At 41.7% G+C, this 18,245-nt stretch overlaps 1 protein-coding gene across 1 annotated transcript in view; it reads left to right on the top strand.

Moving 5' to 3' along the window:
- The window catches only part of LOC124596583 (trypsin-1-like), an 81,953-nt gene that overhangs the window by 20,471 nt on the left and 43,237 nt on the right, over positions 1–18,245 (top strand). Inside the window, exon 3 of the mRNA XM_047135775.1 lies at positions 8,530–8,674. Within this exon, the coding sequence (XP_046991731.1) occupies positions 8,530–8,674 (145 nt within the window). The remainder of the gene's footprint in view (positions 1–8,529; positions 8,675–18,245) is intronic.

The following is an 18,245-nucleotide window of genomic DNA, read 5'->3' as shown; positions in this document are numbered from 1 at the left end:
TCTGATTTGCTACTATGTTTTGTACTCACATTTTGTCTTTATCTGATATATTTTGTACTTAGTGCGTGTGCACAACATTTACTTTATGTACTACATCTAATTATTCTTGCCAGTCTGTTTATTTGTTCTGCATATGCTAAAGAATTTTTTCAGTGCCTGTGCACTTTGTTATCTGTCAAATAATTTGTATATACTTTTCTGATTTGCTACTATGTTTTGTACTCACATTTTGTCTTTGTCTGATATATTTTGTACTTAGTGCGTGTGCACAACATTTAAATATTCTGTAGGTTGTAGGATTTTGTTAATTAAAGAAAAATTTTGCCGCGCTTGGCAAGTCCAAATGACTCACCATCGCTGCCAAATTTTTGCCCCCCGAGTGGAGGGTTATGAAACACGTATGTAACGCAGCAGCGATGGCGAGGCATTGTAGCATCTGTGACCAGAGAGTATGCGCTTGACCGCGCGAGCGTTGCGAGTCAGTCAGTAGTGGTCTTTGCGAGTTAGTTGTCGCTGTGCAGAGCAGTCAGTCAGTCGTTGCGAGTCTGTAGCTCTGTCTAGTTGAGAGCAGTAGTCAGTCTGTAGTCGTCATGCAGAGCGGTCGGTCAGTAGTAGCAGCCCAGTGCGGTTGTGTGATGTAGGCGGTCGGCAACAATGGTCAAGATGAGGAATAAGGTATACTGTTAATTAATATAATCATTAGATAATGAAAAATTTTATTTATTGTAATTATTCTCCAACAAGTCTCCCAATAATAATTTTTTTATTTCAAAAGCATTTTCTCAAAAATTTAATTTTTTATTGAACTCAAGATTTCGTTGCACTTCCCATTTCATTCCACTTCTTTTGAAGAAAAATTCCACTAAAATCACAAAAAAAGAGAATATTATTATTTGCAATGCAGTTCCTCCAAGCGGTGCGCAACAACAAGAGCAGATATGTGACATCCATTTATTCTGAGGTAAGACTTTAATTCTGATTGTTTTACACAGGGCCAAAGACCGATATTTCGGTTTAATTGAATTTTCTTGTCACTGAATGGACTTTACTTTCGAAGGATTTATATTTGAGTCAGATTGCGAATTTCACATTTTTGTTGCCATTGTCAGTACATTTCATTGTGGGCAGGTTACGTATAGAGCAATGTCGATCAGCATTTCTAATTAGTATCGTCATTTTCTTTTAAAATTTTTGTGGGGAGGTTACACCGTGCACTGTCGTGCGTGGACTGATTGCATTGGTGAAGATATATTTAGAGTTTAAGAAGAAATTATATTTTTCTATGTTTCATCCCAAAGAGCAATTTTTGTGTATGTCCAGTATTTCTGGAATTGCATTATGTGTAAATGATGTCAAATCTTCAAAATAACAATAAAATGGGGTTGCCATACTTAAAGATGGGGCACAATCGCATATCTTTCCCCAGGCCCAGTCCTGTCTCTCAGCAGCCTTGGACACAAGTCTGCTCATTGTGCATACGCCACACATTTTCTCAGATACTGGTCCGCATCCTTCTTCTGTGCCTCCTTTAATAACGCTCAGCAAGTCTTTGGTGTACCGTCCTATGTCTTCTGTATCCAAACAACGTATGATCACATACTTCTTTTAACACTTCCATCTATAGCAGGGGTCTCCAAACTACGGCCCGCGGGCCGAAACCGGCCCGCGAGGGCCGGCAATCTGGGCCGCGTTAGCTGGCCGGACATCCCCGATATCCGGCCCGCCAAATATTTGAGGTGGTACCTATACTGACAACAATTTAGTTTCTATGTCTATCGCGACCAATACACCGCGACATTGTCGGAACTCTATCTTTACAAAGCGGATGGTCATGGTTAAACTTGTGGCTATCCACAATAAACAGATAGACCATTCTCCGTGCGATAGTGGAAAAAAAGAAAGAACGGTTAACAGGCTAGTTTGGTGATAACATTTTAAGTAAAAAAATTCTTTGCGTTTTATTCTACTCACGAGTCTGGTGCAAGTCTTTCAAATGGACGCCACTTCGGCGACTAGCCTTAGTAATCAATCATTACGGAAGATGCTTCTTAAGCGAGGTTTCACTTTCCTTTGATTACGTTGTAAAATACATATAGAATGTGCAGTGATATACTTTTTTGTCGGTGAAATTCGCCAGAATAAAATACGCCAGAATTTCGGTAAGGTACGTCCACCAATCAAAATTATGAAATTAAATAAAAATCGTAGTTCGCTTCAGTGCTAGCTATTCCCACAACCTTAGATTTTTGCGATTTCATCTTTCCTTTAGCCTTACATTACGGTGATCATGGAGTGCTAGGGTTCTTTAATCCCACTAGGTAGATCTTGGCCCTTATGACTTCGTGGACGAGTCAATGTGGCCCGCGGACTAAAAAGTTTGGAGACACCTGATCTATAGTGCAGCAGGAACTTCTGTGTGTGGCCCAAGCTTCGTTGTCCTACATAACAACCCGACACTAATGACATGCGGTGGCTCTGTTTGGAATATGTTGCAATTTACATAATCACTCCGTGCCTTCTGACATTCCACAAGGATAGCCGGCCGGAGTGGCCGTGCGGTTCTAGGCGCTACAGTCTGAAACCGAGCGACCGCTACGGTCGCAGGTTCGAATCCTGCCTCGGGCATGGATGTGTGTGATGTCCTTAGGATAGTTAGGTTTAATTAGTTCTAAGTTCTAGGCGACTGATGACCTCAGAAGTTAAATCGCATAGTGCTCAGAACTATTAGAACCATGTTTGAACATTCCACAAGGCTCAGACCAAGTGCTAATATTACACCGATCTTTCCGCTCAGTCCATCCATGTTATCATGTTTCTTACCCGGTTTGTGAATCATTTCAAAGTCAGACTCATTTAGCTTAAATGCTGACCATGTCAGCCCGCTTGATGGTACCTTTAAGGGCTGTCAAATACATTGAATTTCTTGTAATACAGATAACACCTGAAGTGTGTTACGATGTATATCAGAGTTAGTATTTCCTTATCAGTGGTTGAGTCTCAGTCTTATTCAGTTTCCTTCAGCCACCGAATGCTCCTTACAGTATACTTCTTGGATCAGAACACACCTTATTGCCTGTTTGGAAGCATCACCCGCTACAACATTAACATAGGGCTAGCTGTTAATGTCTCCTTCAGTTTATCAGATGTGGCTTGACATTCCGCTGTCCACTGGAGCTCCAGAGCCTCCTTCAACAAGTGCGTGGTCATGCAGTACATGAAAATATCATCACAAATATCCTATAGTAATAAGATAATCTGAAGAATGACTGTAGTTCTTTATTTGTCTACAGTGTCACTAAACTTCACAGTGAAATCTTGGATCCATTTTCACATGTGTCCCAAGTAGCTGACTTCCACTAACGCAAAATGGTATTTCTTGATACTCAAAGTCAGGCAAGTGGAATGCTATCTCTTAAAAAAAAAATTCAGTCATTGGATGTGTTTCTCCATATCCTTTGAAAATACAATAATGTCATTAAGATACACCATTTATTATCACAGTTTTAAATCTCTTAACAACCCATCTGGTGACGACCGAAACATTGCCAGTGCATTCCTTAGGCCAAATGGCATTTACTCATAAAGAATTCAACGGAATGTAAATACAGTCTTTCGCTGATCCTGAAGCATTACTTCCAATTGAAGGTAACCTCTGTTCGGGTCTGTTGTAAAGAAGTATTTGCACTGACTCAAGTTATCCAGGGCCTCCATAATATTTGGTATCGTATATGCATCCATAACCATTCCACTGTTGAAGTAATGATAATTACAACAGAATCTGTATTTCCTTGTGCACTACAATGATTTTCTGCGTAAAAACATTAGCGGTGTTCCACAGGGACTACTACAATGGTTTCCAACACAGTTGTAATTACCTACTGAGGGGAAAAGTGAACTTTTATGATGCATGAAAACAAAACGATATGATTGTGTAGATCACATAACTAATGAGGAGGTATTGAATAGAATTGGGGAGAAGAGGAGTTTGTGGCACAACTTGACTAGAAGAAGAGATCGGTTGGTAGGACATGTGCTGAGGCATCAAGGGATCACCAATTTAGTACTGGAGGGCAGCGTGGAGGGTAAAAATCGTAGAGCGAGACCAAGAGATGACTACACTAAGCAGATTCAGAAGGATGTAGGCTGCAGTAGGTACTGGGAGATGAAGAAGCTTGCACAGGATAGAGTAACATGGAGAGCTGCATCAAACCAGTCTCAGGACTGAAGACCACAACAACAGCAACATGATTGTGTTACAATCACGAAACTAAATAATTTTTAAAAGTTAATAAATAGTATATCTGTTTTGAAGTATTGTAATACTGATCATATAAGTTACGAATAAGTACATTTTTTCAGATTTTAGCGTGACGCAGTGTGGTGGATTTACAACTTGTGAGGCAATATCACATTTCTCACGGAACACCCATTGCACGCATACTTTTCGCTTTTCATCAAGCACTTTCGACAGTAAAATTGGCACATAGACATGACATATGCCAAAATATCTCACGAAACTGTCTTCTCGGAGCTGCAGGCAGTTCCCACAGTGGAACAGAAATTGTTTTATTATTTACTTCAAAAGAGAAAAGGAACTAATTGGCAGCACAAGGCAACAGTAACTCCGCTGCGCAACAAAATTAAAGGATCTCTGTTTTGAAACCCCGTCATTTTCTCCTTTTTGCGAAATTTGGCTAGACGGTGTCTGCAGCCTTCCTCTGTAATGGTGACAAAATACGGTGCCCTGCAACATCACCCTCTGACTCGACGATACTTATAACAGCGAGGCGTCGACTTGTGTAAAAAACAAAGGCTGGAGCTCAGATGTTCATGTGAGGTGTAAAGTAACTTAATGATGTCACATCAGAACCAAATTTTACCATATTTTTGGCCACCGTCGACGTACCACACCGTTGGATGGCTGTCACACGTACCCTTACCCACATCTGAATTCTTCACCTGATGTCTCTCCGACGGAGGTCAGAACTGCGACACCCAGCGCTGAAGTCACGTGGCTTTCTTATGGGTGGCCGAAGAAAACAATTGAGACACACTTCCTCTCATAACAGATACCAAAAAGCGTCAAGAGGTATCATGAAGGCTGTGAAATGTAACCATTGCTTCACCTGAGTCGTTCATTTTCACTGATTTCACAGTCGAAAACGATAGGTAGCAGTGTGACGTGCAGGAGAACGATGACCTCAATAACCTTGTCACTGCTCGCAGTCTCTGTATGATTCAACCCATCTCTAAGAACACTGCAGAACTGAAATGCTGTCGAATGTGATCTGACGCCTTTGGAGTTTGCTCTGGTGTACAATGTGGCACCATTAGATACCATTCAAAACCATTCGACCAAGTTCGAAAGGGTGTTTGGGGGGGGGGGGCGTGCAACGTTCACATGAATAAAATAGCAAAGGGTCCTCTAACGTCCTCCAGGTTGGCGGCACACTCAATTCCATTCACACAACTTCGGCGAGCACTTTAAAAATTTGACTGCACAGATATAGCCTTTCTGCGATTCCTAGGCAACGGCGTGATAGGCAGCCTTTTCGAAACACCTAAGATGAGGAGTGCTATGCCGCTGAACTAGCGCTTGCTGGCCACATGCGGAATCTGAGGGGTATCGAAAGAGTTTGTATATCATACCGGCGCCTAGGAATTGTTGAATGACACCTAGAGGTGACCATATTCCCTATTAATTATTTTCATCATTGTGCGCTATTGAGTAAGTGGGTCGACTGAACTTATTTTTCTGATGTGTTTACTTGTTTACTCTCCCAAAATCTCTTCTTTTTCTCGCAGTAGTTTCGCTTTCGTTCTTCTATTTTTTGATAACTGTTCTCGGTTTACCTCCAGATGAAATGATTATTGAGAGGTATTGTGAATGTATCTCTGCTTTGTACCATGTAAACTGTGGTGCCAGACCCTGAAGGTCCCTTCAGTTTCAAACAGCTAATTTGTCTTAACTTTCATTGAGATAAGCAGACGGGGAGTTCATTCTCAGAACATGATCATAAAATTTTAATTGCCTCGTCCTGAAAGTATCGGAGATTTACTCGATATGTTGATATAAGTTTTAGGTGTCCTTTTTGTCCAGATTGCTCCTAGGGAGACTGAACCTAAAAAAATTATTTGAGCGTTTCTTTCTTGCTTTCTGGGCATTGAATTTTTGATCTGCCTCCAATTACCACAGTTTCTGGCGCTTATGATTTTTGTAGTTTAATTGATGTGTTTGTAGTGTCTTTGATTTTGTTCTGGGATCATGTTTTTTTTGTTAAATATGTTACAATTCTGGTTTTTTAATTTAAAGATTCATTTTTCGTTAGCTTCACGATTTAATTCTGATGGCTAGATGATTTTCCCCTAAGTATCCGAGATATTATGTGGAATTGGGTTACTGTAGATTGTCCATCCAGGTACCGAGGAGTTCTTGCCATACATTGAGATTTTTCGTGCGTTGTTGTGTAAGAAGTTTCCCAATTTTATTCTTTATTGTTTTATTTTTGTCTTTACAATGTGTGTCTTTTGTTTGAAAAGTATTTTGTTTATACCGTTCCGTCACTGTCTTATCCCAAATGTCTTGTGTTTAATCTTTACTTTGTTCTGTGAAATTTCTGCATTATGCTTAACTTGTGAATGCTTGTGTATTTGTGTGTAAGCAAGCACTTGTTATGTAGTATCAAACTGAATAGAGAACTAATTTATTTATTTAAAAACTTCGTGGTCCGAGGCCCAGGTACATGAGAAACTGTACATTGCATTAAAAAGACAAAAATGCAATCTTAGTTTCAATAATAGTGTAATATACAATTATGACATGAAAGTATATACAATGTAGTTCGAAAGTAAAATAATAACAGGTCATGTACGCACCTTTAATTTTTTAACGTAGAAAATATAAAATGTGTGGAAAATTGAACGAGTTTCCTTATTGATGTATATATAAATTTACGATTTATTTTGTATTGTACTCGTGCTCTACCGCAGTTTTACACCGGAAACACTAAGTGTCTGAGATTGGACGACATGTCCGGTGTAATGGTAATATTGTTTATGAGCCACTGTAAGGAATTATGACAACGTTAGACAGCTGATTATCATCAATTTCATACAATTGAAACGATTTAAGCAGCACACAGCAGGAAAGTTTTCAGAAGGCACGAATGTTGTCTATTCCGCATATAACTGACGTGTGGAGTGATGGGAGTTGCAGCTACCACGCTTCTCAGTCTGCTGTCCGCAGCTCGTGATCTAGTGGCTAGTGTTGCTGTCTCTGGATCACGGGGTCCAGGGTACCATTCCCGGCCGGGTTGGGGATTTTCCCTGCCCGGGGGCTGAGATTTTGTGTTGTCCTCATCATTTCATCCTCATCGTCATCATTTGTGACTGCGTAAAAAAAGTATTGGAATTGGGCTGTTGACGGCGCAGTTGAGCCCCTCACAAACTAAACATCATCATTATCATCATCATCACCCCATTCTGTCCAACTGCAGTACCAGTTTGGAGGTGCCACAGCCACTTGCCAGCTATTCGCAGGCTACATTTTCTGTGTGGCCATTCCTAGCATTTCTCTTCACACTCCTTAAACGTTAACTCTTTAACAAAAAGCCTGTTGTTATCAGCTTAGTGTCTGACCCATCCTGCGTCACAAGAGCAAAATTAGCTCATGCTGACCTCCCAGTAGCGATAGTTTGCGCTGGCCTGCCGCTGTAGTCAGACGGCTTTACCCCTATCACTGCTAGACGACAATAGTATCGTTTTCACTGCAGCAAGGGACTGTAATTCACCATAGTTCAGCAAATTTGCACAAAATATTTATAAATTATATATGTAAATCTTCCCTTTGAAGCAGTATATCTATTAGTGAAAATCGTATCAAAATTCCTGTAGTTTTTACCGAGGTTAACCTGATCATACTGATATAAAAAGTGGTAGGGCCCTTAATTTATACGTGTACAGAAGATGATAGATATGTCTTACAGGTACTGTTAGTACACCTGCAACACTAATACGCTCTCGTAGTATTCAAGAACCAAATGTTTAGGCTACAGCAGACGTGGGAACAACACTTCTTTTCTCGGTCGGTAATGTGGTCTAGTAAATGCGTGTGTTGGCAATAATGTGACTACCTAACGATGAGAGGTATGAGAGTTAAATGCATGATGTTGTCACTGAACACTCCACTTCCATTACCACGACTGCTGGTACCTGTTCCACAGTTTGTATCTGCGACACACTACAAAGTCCTCAATGGCACATTTCCTTGCATTGTACTAACAGTAGAACACGTTCTACTAAATGTACCCTGGCCCAAATTGAATGTTCTCTTGAAATGAGTGGTCGTTTCTGGCATGTACTAAGATATCGTCTCACAACATGATGTAAACTCCTTTCAGAACATGACGTCTCGTGCTGTAATCTAAACACATATTTTCAATTTATATTGTAGAGCATTCATCCCCCTTAAAAGCAAGCATTAATTAATTTCTGTTTAATATGACACCATCAGCAACAAATCCGTTTTCAGCAAACGAGGGAGATGGACCGATTGAAGAGATGTGGTACGGATCGCCAGAGGCTCCGGACTGGTACAAATTCGAAGAAGCTGACAGCCCATCAGAGTTTACCGACGTGGAAGAACGCATCGTTGGCGGCTCCGATGCCTTTCCAGGTGAGTACTTCTCCGTCTTCAGACCTACTCCTGTAACATATAGGTTGCTGTTCGACTTTATGGGGGAATAGCAAGTGGGTTGAGGTGTGAATGGGAATCTGGATAGAGGACAGAGGCGTTAGGGTAGTCCATCCAGTTGAACAAAGCTACTGTTCCAGAGTGGCATAGTAGTTAGCACATCTGGCTAGTGAACAGAAGAACTAGATTCGAATCCCAGCCTTGGTACAAATTTTCAGTCGTCGCTTCAGTCTGCATAAATACTTATATATATCTCTTATATAATTCTTTGTGTATGTTACGAAACTAGTCTTTCCCAGCCTAATAAAAGTCTGTCAGAGCCTTTTGTTTGTCAGCATGTCTACCTCATGAGTTTTATATAAACCTACATACAGCTCAGAGATCAATAGTGGAGAGAGTAGCTGATGTCAAAACCTACTTATTGCCCGATGAATTGTCTATATAAGCAACACAGAATGCTGCTGTTGCGTCTTTATACAATATAGGAAATTCAGTAGACTTAAAAAGTGAGTTAATAGAGTACTGATATTTTTCTTCACTAGAAGTAATACGGTTATGTGATATTAAAATCACTCGATTTCTGAGGTCACGTACCCATTTCTCACAGAACTGATGCAGAAGCAGTCGAGAGTCAGAAAGACGTACCCCAACACGTTTGAGATGCAATGCTATTGGAGAATGTTCAGATTTAGCACCTGTAAATTACGCTACTCACCATTAAAATTCCAACGCTATGAAGCTGACATTTTCCTGCGTATGTAAATGATTAAAATGTTAAGTGCAACGACACAAAGTAGATTAGAGTAATACCATCTATATTCTGTAGGTAAGGACAGACTGTATAGCAAGTTTCTCATTCAGAAATCGCATTTGAAAGTTGCTCGCTTCTGAGAAGACAGTGTTATGTTCAGGTATAAAGGAGAAACGTGCACCAGCACGTGCAGCGGCAGGATCGTTGGCCGTCGAGGCTGCGGTTTGTCATTTGGCGGTACCGCTGCTCGCATTGTCGGGTTCCGACGGCTGTTATTCGAATATGCAATCGCTAACATCAGGAGGGTCTTGCTCGACGCCATGCAGAGCCTTAACGGTCCCGCGTGGTTAGCGCTCGACAGGACAGACATTATTCACTCTGTCGTGTAGATTATACAAACACGACACATACTTTGAGTCAGGAAATGGGTGGTTTGCAGCAAACCAGTATCCAAACCAGTGGGACGACTTCTGAAGGAACGACGGTCTGCCGGCACTGAGACCAACAACAACGCTGGACACGGAAATAGTAGCACCTCGTCTTTTCAGACAAGTGCCGGTGCTGCTCACGGCACCACAATGGACGTTTCGGCTTTTGGAGGCTCGAGGACAACCAATAGTCCGCAGCTCGTGGTCGTGCGGTAGCGTTCTCGCTTCCCACGCCCGGGTTTCCGGGATCGATTCCCGGCGGTGTCAGGGATTTTCTCTGCCTCGTGATGACTGGGTGTTGTGTGATGTCCTTAGGTTAGTTAGGTTTAAGTAGTTCTAAGTTCTAGGGGACTGATGACCATAGATGTTAAGTCCCATAGTGCTCAGAGCCATTTGAACCATTTTTGACAACCAATGTTGCATTCGTCATCGTCATACGGGCCTAACATCTGGCATGATGGTGTGAGAGAGTTGACGTTCGTGACGCCACACCTGCTCCGTTCGCCGCCACAGCTCACCATCATGGTACAAATGGTCTGAAGATGATCACATTCTGACCGGAACTGGTTACCATTACAAGTAAATACATGATTTTGTTCACGACTGTTTTTAATCGATTTAAAAGTATTCTAGCTAGAGCGCTGATTTTGTTCAAGAGAAAAGTGTAAAAAATTTCTGTACAAAATCTACACAGAATGAATCTCTCCTACTTCACATATACTGTATCACCGCTTCTTAGGGGAAATTGAAACATTTCGTCCGCCGTCTCGAGTGAAAGAAGCTGGGTAACGTCCTTGACAACTGCCGATATTTCGACAGGTGAACACCTCGTCATCCGCAAGGTTCAAATGAAACAAGAGATCAGAGTTCTTGCCTAATTAGACCCTTGTTGCGTTGGGCTGCATCAGGAAGGAACACAAAAGAAAATCAACAGACAAAGTTACCAACTTGTACCACCACACAACTACAGATCCTTTCCGTAGGTGGTATTCCCAACAGCTTCGTCTGTCCTGAAGAAACACGATGAGAAATGTGTTTTTCGGCTGCCGTTTAAGATCATGGCCACTTTAGGGCTTTTAATTATCTTAGTTTGCGTAAGGGGTGGGGGAGGGGGTGGGGGGCTCGAGTGTATCTCCTGCAGTCATGATACGTCATTCATATGTCATGGATTTAGGGCCGTGAAGGACTGATCTATAGACCATAAGATTAACACGCACTTACAATAGTCGGGAAAATATGCGTTTACGAAACAGTGTGCTGGTGACGGTCATACGATGGAATGTAACAACACAGTGATCCTGACGTGCATTTTCAGTTACTAGGGTAGTGCTATTAAGTAAGTTGTTATGATTAAAATTTTAACCTCCCCCTCACTTATCGACCTTAACGACAGTGAAAAATTAAACCGCGTGTACCTAATGGAAATTTGGGAAAAGCAATCGTCACCGAAGTTAATCTGTCGGTAAAGAGGGAGGAAAGGGTTACATCTAAATAAAGGGGAAAATGCAAATGAAATTGGTGGAAATTAATTTTGAAAAAGGGTAAAGTTAATGAAGAAAGTAAATGTGCGGTCGTTACGTTACCAATTAACTGGCGTTTATTAGATAGTTGAGATTTGGGGAAAATTACGGTCGCCAGTCCTATGGACAACTACTATAATAACTGAAAAAGAAAGGTTAATGCACATATAATTCGCACTAAAGGCGTGGCAACTGAAGGTTGACACGTGTTGTGTGAAAACTGAATGTTTGTCAGAAGTAATAAATTTCGCTACACTCTGACTTAATTTAGCAAAAGAATTAATAAAACCGGAAAATTGATAGTTAACTTAGTGACTGAAATTAATAGTGAACTTTGCTTCTGAAGCACTACGAAATTAAATAATATGAGGTTAGTCTTGGTCTACCTCAAGAATCATCTCAAAAACTACATGAATCTACGCAGTTTAGAAATACGAGATTTAACTTTGAACTTGAATTAAATGATTTTGAACAATTAACAACAGTAAATTTAGTATGTACCAAGCTGGGCTGCAGTCACAGGTAAGCCAAAGTATGGTAACAAAACTCGCACTCTTAATTTGTGCTTGTGTAATCTATATATTGTAGCCAGCTATGAATACTTTAACTGAACTTTGAAATAAAAGCAGTGAAATGCAATGATATTACTTTAATGCTGGCGTTTGAATCTCAACGACACTCGAGTTCATTTCGGAAAAGGAAGGGGCCCTGCTTGGTAATGCAATTGGGACAATGAGCAACAAAGGTTCACGCAAAGTTGCTGTATTTTTGTGATGCAACAGTTTTAAAAGCTGAGGTCTGCCATACAGTTCTAAAACTTTACGTGCTTTCAGTCTTCCTTGCTGGTTGATTGAACGTTTGAAGTCGTCGATCGAGGAGGTGGCGACAATCACTTCTTGTCGGCCGTAGCTGCTGCAGAAGGTGGATGTTGGCGCGCCTTCTTCTCGACACGGTCACCAGGCGAAACGGGCTCTTGATGTACGCCAGCTAATGTTTCCCGTCCGCGACACGGTGCCAGAACCTATCATAGCAAGTCGAACGCAATTTTGTAAAACAATTACAATATATAAAGAGACAGAAATGTCATATCTTCAGGTAACAAAATAAGGAAAAAATTTATAGTACAATAGATGGAAATAGGAGGATATGCATTTCCGACGTTACAAACTATAAAGAGACCTTCTATACTGAGTGAAGGTTCGATGCTTAAATTCTGCTTGGAATTCTATTCTCTCTCTGGTCAAGCAACAGAGAGACAGAGTTAGCACTACTTGCTCACCTGTTTCAGGTCAGTAAATCACTGCTAATAACGCCTGACTCAAAGGTCCAGTACATTTGCAATTTGTCTGTACTAGCAACGTCTGCCGGGCCAAGGCCTACATTCTTACGAATGAATCGGAACATATACAAAACTTTTTATCTATTTAACTATTGACAGACATCTGTTGAAGCTACTGCAAGTTATTACTGGAAACTATTACAATGATGAGTAAAAAACAAATGACAATAAAAATTCATAATTGGCTGTGTGATGGCTCTAGTTTTCCAGGTGGATGTTCTTTTTCTGCACACGCCGTCTTTTGGTTTCTGTTTGGCTCGGCCGTAGTGACCTCTCTATTTGCTTCTGACGGGAGTTCACCTGGCTATTTATTTAGCACATGGCAACACAAACGGAACAGCAACTAACATAACTGCACTTCATAACTGTACAAAATAATCATAAATAAAACACTAACGCTGTAACTTAATATCTTAATTTTCAATCCATTCAAGGGTTGCCTCTGCAATTTCAAAGAAATCTTTTACAGCTTGTTGCAATGTGTTTGATGGCTTGATGTTCCTTGCCACAATTACATTAACACGCTCCTGCAGGCGTGGTAGCTCGGGGACCGGCAGATGGCAAATGCGACGCCTAGTGTGTTCTGACTGTCGGCGCCATTTAGTCTATGTTTTGTTTAATGTGCGGGTCGGATTTGCCTCACTTTGCACCCGGTCACTCTGCAGTGAGCGACGGCTGTGATTTAGATGTTGGTTTATCTTTCTACCAGTGGTGAAACTTGTGCAGGTAAGTGCATTTGTTTTCACTTTATCGTTCTTTATCTATAAATTAATTATTTTCAGGGTAATCACACACAAATTTTATTTTTATAGAAATGTCTCAAACAGATGTGAACGTCAGACGAAATTATTTCGTGTTGAACGTAAGTTTTGTGTGCAGTTACGCTGGAAGTAATTAGTTTATAGATAAAGAACGATAAATTGAAAACAAATGCACTTCCCTATACATGTTTCGCCATAGGATGGTAGCAAGACAAACGAATAGCTAAATCGCAGCCGTCGTTCGCTGCTGAATTCCCGGGTACGGACTGACGCAAATCCGACCTACACAGTAAACAAAACATACTGTAGACTAGACGGCGCCATTAGTGAGAACAGGCTAGGCGTGGTGTCGGCCACGTGACGTTCCCGGAGGTACCACGCCTGGCGGGGCGTGGGCACCGAAAGCGTTAAGAATGTGAAGCCTTTCCTCGTTGGTGCAGACTTTCTGTACAGATGCCACGGTCTGTACGAAGCCTCTGAACATTCCATGCACGTTGCGGTAGTTTACTGCTGACAGTTCTTGTAGTGGGTCTTACGAGAGCTTGATATTTCCAGTAGGAAATGCTATTCCACGTCCCTGATCACTGTCTCTTCAAGCGGAAAGCTGCTGTTTACTACGATTCTACCAGTATGATAGGTAACTGCCTAGATATTACTCTGCTCATTCTAAATGCAGGCACATCAGAATGCATCGAGAGCTTGGGAATTTGAATTAATTTTTCATATTCCTTGAGAGGGGCGTTCTATCTTCGAATATCACGTGGCACAATGTGGCTTAGAGATGGTAACCAGTTAAGAGGTGTAGAGGTGATGCATCCTGGAATCTTCCTCAGAGCTGCATTCAGTTGAACATGGATTCTACATGTGAACTGTTGAGATATATTGGAGCAAAGTGTTCGGCACTCGAGTGGTCGACTCTTAAGGAAGAACATCGTAGTGCTCTACCCCTTGCGCAACATGAGGGCCGTCTCAATTATGAACTCCTCATTGTCAGCTTTGACGTGATGCTTTCTATGTGTTTCTTGTAGCAAAATGTTCTATCAGGAGTTACACCTAAATATTTTGGTAAGTCTTCATGGCGGAGAACTTGATTATTAAAGACGATGTTTAACTTGGCACTGGCAACTTATCGTTTAGATGAAAGCAGCTAACTTCTATCTCCGTTGGATTTGGTGTTATCCTCCCCTTGTTAAGTATTCATGCATTTCCATAAGTTACTTGAGTATCACACTTATTTACCATCTCGAAATGTCGATACATTTTCCGATTTGTGTTATTCACGTGTGATTGTTACTAGGTTATGAAACGCGACCAATGCTCCCTGTATCATATTTTACTTTTCCTTTTAATATAATATCGAAACGAAGGTCCTAAGCAACTACGTATTCTCAACTTATGATTGATGTGGAGATTTGAATTCTTACTGACCAAACGATTTCCTCGTTCTTCTTACATGACAGAGTATGAGGGCCGCAACGGTCATCTTTAACGACTGGTTCAGTGCTAAATCAATCACAATTTCGCTTGACATTTCATCTGCCTGTATGTTTACGAAATATCAACTAACTGAACCATTGAACATGATCTTAAGAGAGTTTCTTTTCCCTTTTAAGAGAGTGGAAAATTTCCTTGGGTGTTTTGCCGATTACACACATATGCGACATAGAAATGGGAGAGAGCAATTAACATGCTAGGCTATGTTTCTGGTTCATCATGAGGCTTGGACCCTAGACTTGGGGTTACTTTGTATTGCATTTTGGTACGTCCGTATATGGATTACGGCTTAACATGTTTTGGTTCGACTCCAGACACCAGTGATATAGCACTTGATGTTTGACAAAATAAGTATTACGAATCTGTACATAAGTCATGAGACCAGCTTAACCAAGACTCTTCTAGTGGAATACATTGAGATACAACTTCACGTACGAGGTAGATACGAGGACTCTAAGTTTTTAATGAAACGGTCCCAAATAACTGATTCCACAAACGATACGGGATCATTCTGCTAGATGTTTTGTTGAACGATACTGCCTCATTAAGAAACTTATTTTGTTAGCACACTGTACTTTGAATAGACGAAGTTTACAAACAGACTGCTGTTACAAAAACTATAAACTCATTTAAAACAATGTTTCCACGCATCATCTCTGCACTCGACGTCAGAATACATTAGAAATGGTTACCAAAGGAGATGAAAAGAAAATTATTGTATGTCAGCGTAACTGAAAGCTACATGTATTTATATGGCTAACTCAAAACCTGCTGAAGGCACTGGATGAGCATTCGTTAATGAAAGAAGTGTTGACGGCTTAACTCCCTGACGAAACATCGGCAACGACAGCTGAGCTCTATTGTCTTAGAAGGATTGATACTCATGTAAAAAATGTATTCGCAGAAACAATGTTAATCCTCTTAGCTTCACGTCCCGCATTACTATAAGGAAATTTTTTTTAATAATAAGACTAATAACTATCTGCTTCGTAGGACACTAGAAATTATGAAATTTCAGCCAGCGACATCCTTAACGGCATTGTGATTCATTCCACGATGAAGAGGACCACCTATCACAACTGTCACAACATATTAAAATGAGACACGTCACTGACATTGCACCTACTCTTCCCAGTGGACCGTGGTAGTGGGGCAAGAAGTGAGTTGAATTTCGTGGTGACAACCGCCCCTGTCGGAGCCCTACTCGTGAGATTCTGACGTGATCGGAGACCTTGGCCGCCTGGTCTTCAGAGATCCAATGCGTTACCACGCACCACTGACATGTTACTGGAAGTTACTGTACTCTTGCAGCACATGAAGGGACTTTGGGTGCGATTAACTTTGTTGCTGTAGACTATAACGAATTTTTAAAAGGAAGATGTGTATGTTTGGTAGAATCATATACGCCTTAAGGCATAATTTTATGCTGTATTTTTGTTTTCTTAATTTTGTGCGAAATGTGCCATAGTTTCACAGTGGCATATATTAATGTATGTACACTACTGGCCGTTAAAGTTGCTACACCAAGAAGAAATGCAGATGATAAACGGGTATTCAAATGGCTCTGAGCACTATGGGACTCGACATCTGAGGTCATCAGTCCCCTAGAACTTGGCACTACTTAAACCTAACTAACCTAAGGACATCACACACATCCATGCCCGAGGCAGGATTCGAACCTGCGGCCGTAGCGGTCGCGTGGTTCCAGACTGAAGCGCCTGGAACCGCTCGACCACATCGGCTAAACGGGTATTCATTGGACAAATATATAATACTAGAACTGACATGTGATTACATTTTCACGCAATTTGGGTGCATAGACCCTGAGAAATCAGTACCCAGAACAACCACCTCTGGCCGTAATAACGGCCTTGTTACGCCTGGGCATTGAGTCAAACAGAGCTTGGATGGCGTCTACAGGTACAGCTGCCCATGCAGCTTCAACACGATACCACAGTTCATCTGACGTATTGTGACGAGCCAGTTGCTAGGCCACCATTGACCAGACGTTTTCAATTGGTGAGAGACCTGGAGAATGTGCTGGCCAGGGCAGCAGTCGAACATTTTCTGTATCCAAAAAGGCGCGTACAGGACCTGCAACATGCGGTCGTGCATTATTCTGGTGAAATGTAGGGTTTCGCTGGGATTGAATGAAGGGTAGAGCCACGGGTCGTAACACATCTGAAATGTAACGTCCACTGTTCAAAGTGCCGTCAGTGCGAACAAGAGGTGATCGAGACGTATAACCAATGGCACCACATACCATCACGCCGGGTGATGCGCCAGTATGGCGGTGACGAATACACGCTTCCAGTGTGCATTAACCGCGATGTCGCCAAACACGGATGCGACCATCATGATGCTGGATTCATCCGAAAAAATGACGTTTTGCCATTCGTGTACCCAGGTTCGACGTTGAGTACACCATCGCAGGCGCTCCCGTCTGTGATGGAGCGTCAAGGGTAACCTCAGCCATGGTCTCCGAGCTGATAGTTCATGCTGCTGCAAACGTCGTCGAACTCTTCGTGCAGATGGTTGTTGTCTTGCAAACGTACCCATCTGTTGACTCAGGGATCGAGACGTGGCTGTACGATCCGTTACAGCCATGTGGATAAGATGCCTGTCATCTCGACTGCTAGTGATACGAGGCCGTTGGGGTCCAGCACGGCGTTCCGTATTACCCTCCAGAACCGACCGATTCCATATTCTGCTAACAGTCATTGGACCTCGACCAACGCGAGCAGCAGTGTCGCGATATGACAAACGGCAATCGCGATAGGCTACAATCCAACCTTTATCAAAGTCGGAAACGTGATGGTACGCATTTATCATCCTTACACGAGGCATCACAACAACGTTTCACCAGGCAACGCCGATCAACTGCTGTTTGTGTATAAGAAATCGGTTGGAAACTTTCCTCATGTCAGCACGTTGTAGGAGTCGCTACCGGCGCCAACCTTGTGTGAATGCTCTGAAAAGCTAATCATTTGCATATCATAGCATCTTCTTCCTGTCGGTTAAATTTCGCGTCTGTAGCACGTCATCTTCGTGGTGTAGCAATTTTTATGGCCAATAGTGTATACAAATGAAGTGACTGAATGTGTTATTCAGCTGAAGGCCATATCAAAACATAACAGGTAAATACTGTGGAATTTTCCCTCGGTGGCCTCTCAGCGCCTGGCTGGCAAACCGTCTCACGTTCTGACAGTCGACACGAGCAACAGACTTTCATGTGAACGTGGCGATGTGATCTATCAATT

The sequence above is a fragment of the Schistocerca americana genome, chromosome 2, assembly GCF_021461395.2.
Source record: "Schistocerca americana isolate TAMUIC-IGC-003095 chromosome 2, iqSchAmer2.1, whole genome shotgun sequence".
Lineage (NCBI taxonomy): Eukaryota > Metazoa > Arthropoda > Insecta > Orthoptera > Acrididae > Schistocerca > Schistocerca americana.
The sequence above is the reverse complement of the archived record's forward strand: the minus strand, read 5'-3'. Positions and strand labels throughout refer to the sequence as shown.